We start from the raw sequence: 16,920 nt of genomic DNA, 5'->3' as shown, positions 1-16,920 counted from the left end.
AAAACAAAACAAACAATTGAATCTATATGTAGACTGTCGCAAAACTGAACAAACAATTGAATCTATATGTAAGTGTTGTTTGTGTTTCATTGGTGGTAATATATGTCAATATGTTTGTTTGAATGTTTTAGTTACTCACATCAAGGACTTGTGACCTGGATGTACATAATTTACTTCCACTTTTCTTCGTATTTTTCACATACCTACTTGTTTTGTACTATTCATTTTTAGACATGATAGGCTAATGATAAAAAAAAAGTGTAAATAATGCAAAAATTTCCAGTATTAGCTTCAATGCATAGCACATCTACCATCAAGAAACCACAAGCGGTGACCAGCCTTGATAGATAATTTTCACCAGTGTTTGGGTAGTTAAGATGCCAAATAATTATTTATTTTATGAATTTTGTTATTTGTAAGGAATCGTCTATATATAGACGATGCTACAACTTAGTGCAGTAAAATAAGAACAAACGTCTATATATGGACCATCTGACAAAAAGTCCCATTTTCGCCGGGAAGGGGTTAACAGCCTTCTAGAACAAATCATTTTTTTTTTTTTTTTACATTGAAGCCTATAGCACCTGTAGGCACACTTGAAGAGTGTATGGGAAGCGCTGTTCAGCTTCCGCCCATTAGTGGCCCATATCACCCCTGAAGCTCATATTGGGTGTAACCACCTAGAACCTGGGTGTCATGGTGACATGTAGGTAACTTTAAACCACTCGACATATGGCAAAGTGTTTAAGGCTGTACGTGGTGAGATTCGAACCTACGCGTGGACGTCTGCCCGATCCCACGCTCACCACCTTATCCACTACACCACCGAGCCTCCCTCAAAGTCTGGGGGTCCACTGTAGTTTAAATTTACAACCTCCATTTTCTCTTCCACCACTATGTTCTGTGGAGTGCACACTTTCTACACAACATACCATAAAAGCTGCCAACTATCTCCTACATTACAAATATCAATGAGACCCTACCTGGTCCTCATGATGAAAGGCAAAAGTGCCCCGTGATCAATAAAACACATTAGAAAGGAAGTGCACAATGAAAATTCTAAATATACACCACAAAAACTTGTCACTGATTATATAAACAACCACAGCATCACGGGATAACATCAGTTTAACAATTAAATTTGAGCATTTCTAATAGGCCTGCACTGCACTGACTACAGGATTAATGTGCTGTCGATGTCCAAAATGTGTCATAAGTGTACACCTAAGCAACAAAGCTTTAGGACCACTCTCTTATTGAGCAAGGTGAAAGATTTACATTATGAAAGTACACATTACAAATTCATCCCCAACCAGCTGAGAATTGAATGTAAGACAGATGTAATACCACAATACCTATAATTCATGTTCAATACTTAAGTGCTTACTTGAGAGACTGAACTTGACCAGCAACTTCATTTTTCTTTTCAGCCCAACAGCTGTCATTCCAATCCAGGTCATAAAACAGGACAACAAGAGCTGGCACATGGTAGAGGTACTTGGGTATCCAGTTAGACTTGAGAATGCCTTTTGGAATATACCATTCATAAGACTGTCTCTGAAATATATAAAAACATTTACAACAAACAAAAGTAGTGTCAAGCAAACTTTTTTTTTTTTTATGGAAGAGGGAAATTAGCCAATGACAACAAAAAAAAAAAGCCCATTTCCCACTTCAAATTCAAGTTCCCTAAAAGATTGGAAAGAATTAGTAGAAAGACAGAGACAAATGTCTTGAAACCTCCCTCTTAAAAGAAGTCACGTTGTATGAAGATAGAAATACAGAAGCAGGCAAGGAGTTCCAGAGATTACTAGAAAAAGGTATGAATGATTGAGAATACTGGTTAATTCTTGTATTAGAGAGTTGGACAGAACAAATAATCTCAACTGAGATATCACAATTGGACTTTCCTTGATAAGCTTCAACAAATTCCTTTATTTATCTTTTCATAATTTCATAATTTTCCTGATATCATCTTTATGATCTTATTTTATCTTCTCTCTCTTCTGTTGAACTAAGTTGACCATAAAACCATGTAACATTAATTTTCTAAATATGCAAAATAAAGAGACAAAAAATGTAAACAAATTTAGGAAAGGAAAAATATAGTACAGTATAGAGACACACTGAATATCAACAAATAAAGTATGTCCACCAGTGGGTCATATAGAAAGGATGTCACAGATTTTTCATGGTATGTGATGTGACCCACAGGTGGGCAAACACTTTGGAACTAGGAAAGAGTAAGGGAAGACTGGTATGGAACTATTGGATGGGAGAGGAACAAATAATGAAGAATAGAGAGGAAAAAGATCTGAGTGATCATACAGGAAAATCTGAGCCCCAAAAAATATATAAGCAAAAAATTTGGACTATCATATAAAATGTTGACTGATATAAATAAGAGTGGCATTTCATTCATGGACAAAGATATGATGAAAAAAATAATCACAAGCATGATATGTCCAAGGCTTAAATCTGCATATATTCCAGCCTTGGATATAAGAATATTGGAAAGAATACAGAAGCTTGCTACAAAGATGGTGCCAAAATTAAAGGACCTCACATATGAAGAATGACTGAAGGAAATGGGACTGCCAACATTACAAGATATAAGAGAATGTGGGGACCTAATAACAATGTATAGGATAGTAAATGGTATTGAAAGATAGACTTTAATAACAATGTATAGGATAGTAAATGGTATTGAAAGATAGACAAAGAAGACCTGGTGCTGTTGACAGAAGATGGAAGGACAAGAGGACATGAAAAGAAGATCAGAATAAGGCAGTGTGTGAAGGATATTCGAAAATACAGTTTTCCACACAGAATGGTAGAAAAATGGAATGCATTGGATAATGAAGTTGTTACAGGACATAATGTGCATAAGTTTAAGGAAAAATTAGATAAATGGAGATATGGAGACAGGATACTATGAGCTCTGCTCGAATCCTGTACAATACAACTAGGTAAACACACACACACACACACACACACTGGAAATATAATTCTTATACGAATGAAAGCTGAGGTAGGTAGACACTGCCTAATGGTAGCTGTCAGCTATGTAAATGCTGATTTTGGTATTGGTAATGCCACAGCACAAAACCCTGTTTCGCTTCTCTAGCAGTTCGGACAACTCAAATGATGTGGACAATGTAAGAACTATGAGGAATATTTTAGGCAGTACAGCCTAGTGGCATAACATTACTCAATCAAAAGGCAAAAAATGCTTACTAGTGCACTCGGGATAGATTGTGAAAAAATAAATAAGCAAACAAAAAATTGCAAATTTTATTTTAGTATATATATATATATATATATATATATATATATATATATATATATATATATGATCCTGAAAGTATTCAACTTATTAGATACCTGACTCATTCTGGTCCAACTTAACCGGGATATATTGCATTGTGAAAAAATATATACGTGAAAACATCGTCAACCTCATAAATCTGAAAGGGAGTCTCGGAGACCATAGACACCGCCAAAAAGATAAGCACTCCTAGTGTAGTTTGAAGTATTGGACTAGTTTGTAATCTATCAAAGTGAACTTTCCAATGACAGATATAATCTTACTAAAAACTTTCCTTTGTCTCACAACACAAGGGCTAAGTCACAGCTTGCCCTTAGGGAAGCAGAGGTGTAGTGATAAAGTGGTGAGCATGGGATCGGGCAGATGTCCAAGTGTAGGTTCGAATCAAACCACATACCACTTTGAAGCTATGCCATTTGTTGAGTGGTTTAAAGTTACCTACATGTCACCATGATACCCAGGTTCTAGGTGGTTACACCAAAGATGGGCTTGGGTGGTGATATGGGTACCACTATGAATAAAAAAATTAATTAATTAATAAAAATAAATTAATTAATTTAATAAAATTTTCAAAATGTTTTTTTTTTACTGAATCTTGGTCATGCTCATCTTATCGAATGGTGCCTCTCCTTCAACAGCCTTACTGAACAAAGCTTTCTATTTACTCTAAGCTCTTATTCTGCCAAGACTCATTCCTTTCTTTGGTAAACCCTAGAACTTTATACCTGCTATTGTATTTCCTCTTTCCCATGACTTGAACTCTTTCAAGAAGGTAGTTTCAACACACTTACACTTTGTTATCTGATTTGTCTATTTTGAAGTGGGCCTTTAATTTTCCTCATTAATTTTTGGTGCCTTAGGTCAGTGGCTCTTATATTAAAAAATAAATAAATAAATATTCTCTTAATCTTGAAAAAATTTACCACCACATTCTCTTATTTTTAAATATGAAATGTACAGTACCTTCCAAACACTCACCTTTTGTTTCATAGGAGGCATTTGAAAGTCATTATTCAAGTGGCAGAAATGCAACGGGGTCCGATCTGTCCTACGATTAAGAGCAAATGCTTCCCATACAGCTTTGTGTGTTGTCTTATTTGATATGTCCAGTCCTGTAACAAAAGAAATCAAGTCATCTACCGGAAACTCTTTATTTTGGGCAATTATAATTCAAGTCAGTGACAAAAGGCTCATTTGATGCTTATCACATACCCAACATCCCAATGAGGGCATGAGGCTGGGTGGTCACTTCTGGAGGAAGGCCATATGGGTCAAAGTCATCCTCCATCTTACCACAGGAACTGAAATTGAATTGAAAATATGCTGTTAATGGGCAAAACCCAGGAGAACAAGATGACAATCAACTACAGCAAGAATGTGGTGATGCACTTCTGTATCTCCTCAGCAGCAGTGCCTTCTCCCATCCAGCTCACTGTGGGCCCTAATCACCTCCAAGTGGTCCAGTCACCCAAGCTTCTTGGTGTCGCAACAGATGACAAGCTGACCTGGAAGCAGTATGTCACTACCACAGTCAGGTCAGTGGCCTACAGGTTGTACAGTATATACACTCGACCTCGAAACAACGGACCTCACATCAACGGATTTCGGAAACTACAGACAAATTCTGCAGTCCGGTTTAGTCTACGGACGAATATTAAAATGCACGCGATTGTCCGTTCCCGGTAAATTATTGTCCAGTAGGTGGCGGGTCGGTCGCATCATCAGCTGATGGCTGCCATGTTTAATCTTCAGTCCGTGCGTTTTCAACCAACAGCGAACATTGTCCAGTGCTTACCATGGCTTTTTTATGCATTTGTACCCTTCCCACAATTACACAGTATTTTACGTACATTTTATACAGTTTTTTACGTACTTTTGCAATCTACGGACAGGGTCATGCACGCATTTGTCCGTTGTTTCAAGGGTCGAGTGTACTGCTAAGTATCAAATCCCTAGGGACGCCAACAGATGCATTAAGAGGGATGTACCTTGCCTTCATCCTCCCCAAAACTCATGTGTGCCTCCCCAGCATAATCTACTCAACAGCAGCAGATGGAAAACGTGCTAAGAAGACATGCAGGGTCATCCTCGGCCCTGCCTACACCAACTACCACAATGCGTTGACCACCTTGAGTCTGCCCAATCTGTCTACCACATCAAGAGGCCCTGGAGAATCTTGCAAGAAGACTGCTGCGTCACCCCGACCTACACCACTTGCTCCCCAATAACGCACCTTGCTCAGTCTGTACCACAAGAGACCAGAATAGGATTTGCAATTGAAGGCAATACACATGGACCGATACCATCTCAGTGCGATCCCCACTATTGTGCAAGATATAAACCATTGGATTACTGTACTATTCTGAAGCCTTTCCCCCATTCCCTATGTACATTTTCAGTACATATATACTACAATTCCAATTAACTGTATAGTATTCATTATCAATTATTTACTATTATCATTATCATTATTACAGGTGTCCTCCCTTACTGTGCAGGAAAGGGATTGACTCCTGAGAACCTCCCATAAGGGCTCCCATATCAATCATTCCTGCACTGCATTCTTTATGGCGTCTTTACATTTCACCATGTTACACACTGTGGACTCATTAATAGAGTAAAATCTGCCTACTTATTAGAGATTCTCCCTGCCTCAACCTTGGCTATGATGTCTAGTTTCTCTTGATGTGAAACTATTTTATGTTTCCTGGTAAACTATACCTGTAATAACTCTCTTTCATATTTTTGAAAGGAATCATATTCACAAACCTAGAAAGATCACAAATAATAAATACCAATAACCTACAAAGGTCAAAAATATAATGCTTAGCAAATGTGAAACATGTAATTGTAACACAGGCAAGGTGGAAGTGGAACAACATGGCTGGACTAAAACATAAACACACATAAAACAAAAACATGCATAAATTGAGATATACCTATACACACACACACACACACAAATATATATATATATATATATATATATATATATATATATATATATATATATATATATATATATATATATGCTAGTGTGTGACGAAGGATATCTATTGGGAATAAAAGAACATATGACACAAGATTGCCAGTTGCAGAAAGCAGTCATCTCTTGTCCAACCCCACCCTAAATGAGAAAATGCAGACATTAAAGGAAAATGATGATGATGATACTGATGATGTGTGATTGAATGAAAATGTCAACAAAACATGGAAAGACATAATCAAATTACCATCATGAAGTTATAGAAATTAGATTTCATTTTTGCCCTAGCAAAATTTGGGCCACTACTGTGGGACAATTCAGGACAGCTGTCATAGTTAGGGGCTGTCTTGACCTGATCCCAAATATTACCAGTCCTGCCTTCAGAGCAACACACCTACCCTGTTTCACATTAATTTGTCAACTGTCAATTAGGTTAGGTTAGGTTAGGTTAAGTTTGTAGTATGATGCCAGCAGCAAGATCAAGATCAAAATATGTCAACATTACAAAGAGCATGAGCAGTACTGCAACTTTGGTGGTAAGAGGCAACATATGGTTCTATTTTAACTCTATCTTAGTTCTAGGCTCTAATCTGCCTGAAAATATAGGAAACAGGGCCACAACCTTTACATTTACCGTATTCCTTATAAAATTTCTAAAAGCGGTTTGTTGATTCATTCAAAACCTATCTACAATAAAAAAAAAATAGAATAAAATAATCACCTCCCAACATGAGATGGGTAAAAAAAGGTAAAATTCAGTATACGTATATGGAAAAATCATCAGTCTGACTTTAAGTTGCAAGGAATGCATCATTTATTGTATTTTGATGCTTAGAACACAAAAAGAAGACTCCAGACCATCAGAAATCCTTCAGAAAAATTCCCTAGACTTTGGAAAAATCCCAAATCTATATCAAAGTGTGGATTTTTGTGTTCTATGCATATAATTGATGCATTCTAATTAAATCTAACCCCTAACTAAACCTAACCTAAGCTAACACATAAGCTAACTAAATGCAGGGATTTTTGTGTCCTGCACAAAACTCATCTATTCCCATTAATACTAAAAGAGTAATTTCTGAGGAAAAGTGTATGAAAGAAAAATGTCTTTGGAAAATGGGAATTACTAGTTTCCCGTTAGTAGCTATCACTGACACAAGAAAGAAGTGCACCGCTGGAAAACAGATAGCTATCCTTCAAAGACACTTTCTCAATTTGTACTTCCACCCAACCAACAAATATCTGATGTGACATGTTTTTCTGGTGAGAAATATACTGATTTGAATGATGGTATATATAATTTCCATCGCAAATTAATATTTATCAAGTTAAGACTGTTTTTTCAAACTCAAACTTATCCTTACCTCTCATTTTCAACAGTCTTGGGGGATCTGTGGGATATCAAGGTTTTTGGGTGGGAGAGCATTAAATTGATTAATATGTGTTGCAAAAGATGGTAAATTTATAGTTTAATACAATACCCCGTATCACTACAATCACCCCCTCAACCCCTCCAACAAGCTTTGGGACCTTTGGGGAATCTGGGGTTTTGAGTGGGGGAGGCATATAAGAGTGATAGGTATATGATCTTTAAAAACTCTAAGGGAATTTCCCTGTGTTAGATGAATTTTCCTAAATCTAGGAAAATTTTACGTAACTATGATCTTATGATCTTTTATTTTAGCCAGGGGGGCTGCAAACCCATACTAGGACACTAACACAACTCTAACATAAACCTAACCTAACATACTACAGCCCCCTACACCCTGCCCCCCAGTAAAGAATCCTATTCAGCAGTTACCAACAAATCCCAGCTCCATAGCTTGATGGACTTAAAGAAAACTCAACAGACCTGGACCTATTGCAGTGTTACTATTCATTTGCGGCAAGTAGCGTACATGTTGGAAATGTTGTATACACTAAGAACAATAACCTAAGGGTGGCCAAAACCATCTAGAGTTTATTGTATAAAAATGTAGTAGAACCCAAAAGATATCAGAAATCTTCTACTATACACTTTTCAGGCAAATGACCCATTAATTTCAATGCTAATAAGTTATGCATAGAACACAAAAATTTCTACATTAAGTTAAGCAATGTGTTAGCTTAGGTTAAGTTTAGTTTGGGATAAGTTTAGTTAAAATGCATCAATTACCAGGTGGGCCTCCTGCCTCCAATCAGATAACGAAAGGAAGTGGAAAGCCACACTCTGCTGATGCACCAGATTTTAGTTGAAAATTTTCCAGGAAGAATTTACTACGTGAAATACGTAAATAGCTGGAAAGTGTATCATAAGCAGCAACGCATACTTCATGGTGACTGGCAACCTTAATCATGAATGAGCTTCAAGTAAATGTTTAAAAGTGTTAATATCATCACGAGAAACAAGGTATGAAGAACATTAAAATATGCAAAGAACATTAAAACCTCTGTATTTGAAACAAAACTCTCTTACTCTAAGATACTCACAGAAACTCCCAGACGAGTCCTGAAAGAGGCCGGTTCAGGCTAGTGACACTTTTTCCAAACCTATGTAATATTTGTAAAGGATTTCCGACGGTCAAGAGTATTCTTTCCGTGTTCTAGGCATCAAAATAATTAATGTTTTTCTGTTTACTAACTGTCATATTGTCACCTTTCCCGGTAAATGTTTACCGTATAATGTCTACTTTCCAATTGTATACTAATTTTTTCGTGTCAGTGATACTGACAGCTTTATCCAGTAATACCAAAATATATAACTATTCTATTAGAGGATAGATACACACCGCCTTTATAACAAACACTGCAGGTAACTTACTGGCGAGAGGCTCAGCAGGCGAAGATGTAGGTTGTTGGTGTGGGGCGCGATGACCCTAAAGATCAGTATGACCCGTGAGGAAGTCGCAGATGGATTAGTTGACCCGATTTCTTCCGCAGCAAACCAGATAAATAACACCACTTTCTTCTTCTTCTTGGGGCCGTGCAGGCTGTGTGTCACAGTCTCTAGTGTCCCAAAGATGAAGTATGCGGTGGTGATGTATTCAGGCTATATGCGGTGGAGCTGACTTGTTTTCTGTAGGAAGGTCCTGGTGAGGTTGAGAGTCTTGGCGGAGTTACACTCACTGCCGCCAGTAAGGAGCAAAGGCGTGGATCCGGGGGGTTTTTAGATGGTCTTGAGCTTGAGCTTGAGTTGGGAGTCACCCAGCACTTGCTGTCGGTGTAACCTTTGGATCGGCGTTCTCCCATACACACCTGGAAATGGAAGAGCGGGCAGGAAGTTTGAAGCATTAAAGCTTTCCTCCCTCCCCTCCTCATCATTCATCACATTCACACCTGTTCCCCATCCCCATCCCTGTCCCTGAGGGGTCCCTGCCTTTCAATCATTCTCATACGTTCCCTCCAGGCACTCTCTAAGAAATCTTTCACACCCTCAATCACCCGACCATTTACCTGTCTCTCAACACACAGCCCCAGCAGGTACTCCATCCATTCCCTAGCATTCTCTCTCTCATCTCACTACATGCTTCTACTCCTATTTCTTCTGTCACTACACCTAACATCCTGTCTCTTGCACACCCATACCCCTCACACTCCAGCATCAAATGTTCTACTGTCTCATCCACACCCGTCTCGCATACCTCACACACCTTGCTTCCTCCATTCTTCCACCTATACACCCTGCTGTTCACCTCCAGGGACTTGGTCCTGGCTCTGAACAGCAGTTCCCCTGGCTCCCATCATAAAACTTTCACACCTAGGCCGGTCCTTTCTCCGATACCATTCTAGCGTTGTCTTCTCACTCATCCCCCTCCTCCACTCTGCTTTTCCTTTCTCTTCCACACGCCTATTGATTTCTCTCTTACTCGCATCTACACTTCCATGTCCTATGGCTCTTCTAACAAGCATTCCTATTTCACCCACCCAAATTTCTATATTAAACGACTCCTGTGCCCACTGTCCATACACGTTCCATTCGTACACCTTTTTTTGCCCATTTACTCCCATCCATCCTCTGCAGTCTAACCCTATACCTCAACACTGCCTTAGCTAACCTTTCTCTAAATGTACTCCATCCCATATCTCCTCTGATCGCCTCCACTGCCACATACCTGTTGGCACCTAACGCTATCCTGCCTGTCATGTTCTGCAGAACCTCTAGCCTATTCAGGTCTTTCCTAGTCCACACTGTTGTTTCTAAACCATACATGATGCTGGGGATAGCTACTCCCTTCCATAGTCCTCTAACTACCTCATACTTATTTGCCCTGCACCGTGCTACACTACCTAGCCTCCCCACCCATTGGTTAGTCCGTGCTATTCTTTCCTGCTTGGTCCTTTCACACCCTCTTTCATCCACCCAAATACCCAGATACTTGTACTCCTTTGTTCTTCCTATTTCCTCCCCACCCAGCATCCATGTCCTGTTCCTGTCTAATGCATCCCCATTTACTACTAATACTTTACTCTTCTCCCTGCTGAATCTAACGTCAAAATCCCTTCCATACTCACTCACAGCGTTCAGCATTTCCTGCAGCTCTGCATGGTGCTCACTAAGGACCACCACATCATCTGCATACAGGAGAATGCTCAGCACATCATTCCCCACTTTCACTCCTAATCCTGTTCGCCTCACTCTCGCTGCCATCTCCTCCACATATAGGCCAAATAGTAAAGGGGAAAGAACACAGCCTTGTCTCACTCCTCTCTCATTACTCACCCATCCAGTCACCAGATCCCCCCATACTAAACACCGCTCTTGTATTCTCATACATACTCCTAATGATTCTCACTATCTTCTCACTCACCCCAACTTTTTCTAATACCTTGCACAGCATTCTCCTATCTACTCTATCATAAGCCTTCTCTATGTCTAGAAAAGCTAAATACTTCTTCCTACCGTCCTTTCTCGCTCTCCCTATCACTTCATTTACTACATACATGTTATCCTCACCTCTTCTATCCTTCCTAAACCCATTCTGTTCCTCACCCATTACCCTATTTCTTTCTATCACTTCACTCAGTCTTTCATTCAACACACCACAGAATATCTTACACACTGAATCACACACTGCTATTGGTCTATAGTTCCTAATTTCCTTCCTACTTTTACTACCTCCTTTATGAATAAGTGTCACTCTACTTTCATTCCAGGTTGCAGGCACTCTTTCATCCCTCCAGATCCTTCCAAACAACTCATGCAGCCCCTCAATCACTCCTCGACCACCCTCTCTGTAAAATTCATTCAGAATCCCATCGATACCCGGAGCCTTACCTCTCTTTAGTTTCTTCACATACCTCTCAATCTCCTCCATACTGATCTCTTCATTCATTCCTTCCTCTATTTTCCTATCTAGGGTGATGTTTCCTAAGTTCCTAGCTGGTTCATTTACTCCTCCAATAGTTTTCCAGTACTCTTCTATCTCTCCAATCATTTCCTCCCTTTCCCTAATTCTCCTTCCATTCACTACTAACTCTTCTACATGGTCTACTTTACTACCTTCCTCTCCTCTTAAAAATTTATACCATTCCCTACCTCCTTCTTCACCCTTTCTCCTAAGTTCCTCAATAATTTTCCTCTCCTCATTCCCTCTGGCCCTCCTGATTAATGCCTTCACCTCTTGCTGCTTACTCCTATACTCATCCCACACTCTATCATACTCTATTCTCTCTACCTCACTGTTCTGTCTGTACCTTCTAAGGCTCCTACATCTCCTATTCAGTTGCCTTCTTTCCTTCCTCGCCCTGTCTATCTCATTGTTCCACCACCTCTTCCCTTTCCTTTCTCTCCCTTTACCTCTTGGTTCTGTCCTACCAATACTCTCCTCTGCGGCTATGGTTAATTTCCTAACTAGACTCCTATTACACTCATCCACTCCTCTCTCTGTCTGTGGCCCGTTCTCATCAGTCTTCCATTCCATCTTCTCTATCGCTTCTCTAAAACTATCCCAGTCTGCCTCTCTAACTTTCCACCTTCCCTTCCCCTGTGTAGTCACTTTTACCTTCTCCTTCACACACTCATACTCCAATACCATAACATTATGGTCACTCGCTACATCAATCTTTCTCTCCTCATCCACCCACATGCCTTTTACTCGTTCCCTCGCTTTGTCGTTAACCACCATGTAGTCAATGACAGATTCACTTTCCTTTCCACACCATGTCACTCTACCCTCTGCCATGGTCACATTCAAAATCTCAAGCTCATTCCTCTCCACAAAATCTAATAACAATTGTCCATTACCATTTACTTCCTCACCCAATATTCCTATATGACCATTCATGTCCCCCATCACAATTACTCTTTCATTCTTATTCTCTTGTACCAGCCTTTCAATAATCCTATATTTTCTTTCATTCTCAGCTCTCGCTTCTGCTCTTTCAACGGTCATGTAGCACACAATTAATATTATTTTCTCTCTGTCCCTACCTACCTTATACTCTAATCTCACTGCCATAACATCCTCACTCATCTCACACTCCCTTACGTCTAACTCCTCTATGTCCACGCCTGCATCTAATCTTACCATTACTCCAACCCCTCCCCCCTTCCTCTGCTGCTTACTCCTACCTTTACCTATCATTCTAAAACTCTCTGACTCAAGTTCTACTCTCTCTCTTAGCTGGGTTTCAGTTACACAGACTACCTCTACATTCCATACATTCATTTCCCTGCTGAGGTCTTCCATTTTTCCAACATCCCATCCTCTCACATTCACACATCCTATCCTCAGACACCCTTTCTCTCTCGTCAGTCACTCCCTTTCACACTCCTGCCTCTTTTCCCTCATCTCACACAATCTCTCTGTCGCGGTCACCCATTCAAGAAACCTTCTGCACATCCTCCTGTCCCCCTCACTATTCAGGTGTACACCGTCCCTGTCATACACTCCAAGTGGCAGGGCACCGTCCAAGTCTAGGAAACTGACGCCGTAGTCCCTTCCTCTTGCTACATTCTATCTTTAGGTCTAGCACCTCCTGTCTAAGCAGCCTATTGGTTTCCTTCCTCAATTCCTCATATCCTCCGCTCTCCTTCGGCCTACCCAACACCCCAACCACTGCCACTCGCACCTTCTTCTCCCTCTTTACCTCCCTCACACACTCCATCACCTTCCTGACTGTCTGCTCCGGCCCCAGCTGCCTGAGGCCGTTGCCACCTCCCTGGAGTATGAGCATGCCTTCCTGCAGGCCTCTCATATTCTCCCTAGCTGCCTCTACCACCTCCTCTACACCTTTCCCACTCAAGCTCACCAGCTTGCTCTTCTCCCCCCTCATGGCCATGTACGTGTGGGCCCTCTTCACCATACTGTCCCCACACACACTATGGGCCACTTTGACTTTCCACCCTGGGGTACCCTTCGGGGAAGGGCCGCCACAGCCGCCCTCTCCTTGGCAACAGGATGGGCCTCAGCACCTCTTACCTCCGCCACTACTGCCACCTCTGGGTCTTTCCCAGGAGGGGTAGGTGAAGCCCCTTCACTAACCCTGATGGAGTCCGCTGTGGCCGCTACCCCAGGCTTGGCTGGGGCAGGCAGCATATCCTTAGCTACATTAGCATAGGTCTTCCCAGCCTCCTCTGTCCCCGCCTTGAAGACCTCGGCCTCTCTTTCCTGACTCTTCCTCAGGTTCCTCACCTCTTCCCTCAAGGACCTATTTTCCCTCTCCACCGCACCAAGACTCTCCATTAGCGCCTTGATCTCGCTGTCTAGCCTGTGCTGTTCCTTCACCATAGTCTCTCTCTCCTCCCGCATCCTCCTCACCGTCTCCGCATATTTTTTCGCCTGGGCGATGCACCTAGTGCACACCCAAGGCATCTCCTCTTCCTTCTGTAGTTCCCTATACAGCCCAACTCCCACCTTTTCGCATTGGGCATGTAGCCACATTTGGCACAGGTCGCATTGCAGGCCATTATCCCTGTCCTCCACCTCCTGGCTACATACCCCACACAGAACCTCACTACTTTGCTCCGCACATCTCCCACATTTTTCCTCAGCATTAACCTTGCCAATGAAGTTGCACACCTTGCAAGTCTTATTCCTGACAGACCTCATTCTAGCAACAAAACAAATAAGTAAATGGTACAAAAATGACAAAGGGGGACGGACAACACACTCACCCTGGCAGCTGCCTAAGGCGGAGGAGGCCTGGCCAGCCTCAAGATTCTGCTGCACACCATCCAGACGACATATCAGACCAAGACTGTGTTAATGGCTGTATTCATTGACATATGAGCAGCTTCTCATACTACCTCCCATAGAGGAATCCTCAACAAAATTGCAGCATCCATGGAGTCCCTCTAAGATGGTTCCAAAGCTTTCTGGTAGACCACACATTCTCTGTCTCTGTTGGTGGAAGCTTATCCTCAGCCTATCCTTTACTTTGGAGGGTTCCACAGTCCTACCCTTTTTGATATTTTACTAAGTGGTCTTTTTGGCTAGATGCCTGAAGTCTCAAGAGGAGTTAGAGCTTGAAAGATTTTGACATTTTCTATTCATGAAGGAGTGTTTGACAAGATGAAGAACAAACTTGGCATGATTCTCCGCAGAAATGTATAGTGCAAGAGATTCAGAAGATGGAAGGCTCAAGTACCTTTTGTGGACAACCTCTCTATCATGTATAGCACGAGAACAGGCTGGGTTAAACCAAGGTTTAGAAGGTTTACATTTAGAAAAAGAATGAGGAATGTACACCTCCATGCCAGACACTATCACCTCTGTTATACGTTCAGCACACAAAGACGGGTCTCTGACACGGAAACAGTAATCATTCCAAGGAAAATAAGCATAAAACCAACTCAGGTACCATCAACTGGCAGAGGCAAAATACCAGAGGCACCTCCACTTGCTCAAAGGTGTTGAGTTTGAAACTACCTCTAGAATTTTATGTAAGTTGATGGCTGGACAGGTCTCATCACTAAGCCAAGACTTGCTTAGCTGTCAACACACCCATTCTGTAAATAACTGTTATATTCATGTATGTTGCAGTGACTAGTGTTCTAGAATGTAACTGTTAAACATTTGTGTACTTCAATATTGGACTGTTTGGTACAACCTTACAGCTCTTTACGTGGAGTGTTATGTTATGAGGAAAGATGACTACATAATATTTTAAGGACTGTGTAGCAACAACGCTTTCATTCGCTCAGTTGATCTACCCATCTAGTCCTGGTCGCAGGTGTGTTGGGATCTCCAGCTGCTATTGACATATTTATCTCTACAACCTCATATCACTTGTAGCTGTTGACTATGTAATCTCCACTACCACATATCACACATTATAACATACCAGTTTATTTCAGCATCTTATTCTTTTGTAAATATATATTTCCTTGTATTTATTTCTTTACATAATTTTTCTAGATAACAGTTAATGTAGCAATTGGTGAATTAATATATTGCAGTGTTAATCATATACGTACTGTTGAATCTTGATAGCTCAGACCCTGATGACTCGAATTTCGCGATAAGTCTGACTATGACCGACCCAGCGTCTTCCAATGATACATTTGTTTGTTTGTTTCTTGTCTTCCTTTTTGAAGTTTCTGATTATAATTCTCATCAATTTATGCCTGTAAAGACGTAGAAAGCTAAATGACACACCTTCCCTTTTGACTCCTGGCCACGTACAGGCAAGCCCCGCTTAACGAAGGGCTTACGTTCCTAAAAAAACCTTCGTTAAGCGAATTTTCGTCACGCGAACCAATTATAACAAGTTTAACCCCTGACTTGAGCTTCCATTGAGAGTAAACAAAATGAGGTTGCATCATAGTACATTAAAAGGTTTAATGAAAGTAAAAATTATGAAGTTAAACATTTAAGCAGTTTAATTCAAGACTAAGTCATTATAATGTACATACACTAATATATGTAAGTAACTTTATAATGTTGATGATCTTAAATTTATGAAGGGAGGGAGAGTGGAGCGGGAAATATGCTAGCTGGAATGTAAACAAAGGGCGCATCATTGTACCGCATACAAAACTTACGTACCACATTTCCACAAGGCTTTCCATTTTATCCATTACAAAGTCACGAGTTCAGGTGGTTCTTTTAGCTTGCAAGGAAGATACAGTCTCACCAGCCTTCTTAATAGAGTCTGCTGACTTGAAAATAGTAGAGACAGTAGATGGAGTCAAGATGGTGGCGAGCAATGCTATTAGTTTTCTCACCTCTCTCGTGTCTGTGAATAATATCCAGCTTCACTTCGAGAGTAAGAGACTTCCTGGTCTTCTTAGCAACGCTAGGCGACATTACAGGGCGTTTTGGTGGCATGTAGAGTGAGGGAAGATGAGCTGCTGCTGACGCTGTTATTGCTTTCAACTAGGGGGTGCGCATTTTGTCCACGAGAGGCACTGGTGTATTCAAAAGCCTGTCAATTTGCATGATATGGAGTAAAATTTTGTTAAAGCGAGTTAGGTGTTCATTAAACGAGCAGATGGTAGTAAAAGGAAACCTTCGTTGTAGAGAAATTTCGTTGTGTGAACCTTCATTAAACAGGGGTTGCCTGTACTGTGTAAGGCTTGAATCATGCTATGATGCAACTGCAGAAGACATTAAAAAAATGGTTTCCTGGTGGGAAGGGCATTTAATCATAAAAAATATAAACTACACCATCTGGTAATTTAGTC

The 16,920-nt window shown here is 40.7% G+C and overlaps 1 protein-coding gene across 1 annotated transcript in view; it reads right to left on the bottom strand.

Annotated features, from left to right (window-relative positions):
• Positions 1-9,469, bottom strand: part of LOC123510799 (trafficking protein particle complex subunit 11-like) — a 101,043-nt gene extending 91,574 nt beyond the window's left edge. Inside the window, exons 1-4 of the mRNA XM_045266178.1 lie at positions 9,115-9,469; positions 4,541-4,629; positions 4,307-4,440; positions 1,388-1,557 (exon numbers count right to left, since the gene is read on the bottom strand). Of these exons, the coding sequence (XP_045122113.1) occupies positions 1,388-1,557; positions 4,307-4,440; positions 4,541-4,616 (380 nt within the window). The 5' untranslated portion in view covers positions 4,617-4,629; positions 9,115-9,469. The remainder of the gene's footprint in view (positions 1-1,387; positions 1,558-4,306; positions 4,441-4,540; positions 4,630-9,114) is intronic.
• Between the last annotated feature and the right edge of the window lie 7,451 nt (positions 9,470-16,920).

The sequence above is a fragment of the Portunus trituberculatus genome, chromosome 30 (genome assembly GCF_017591435.1).
Source record: "Portunus trituberculatus isolate SZX2019 chromosome 30, ASM1759143v1, whole genome shotgun sequence".
In the NCBI taxonomy this organism is placed as follows: Eukaryota; Metazoa; Arthropoda; class Malacostraca; order Decapoda; family Portunidae; genus Portunus; species Portunus trituberculatus.
This window is presented reverse-complemented; position numbering and strand designations above follow the sequence as displayed.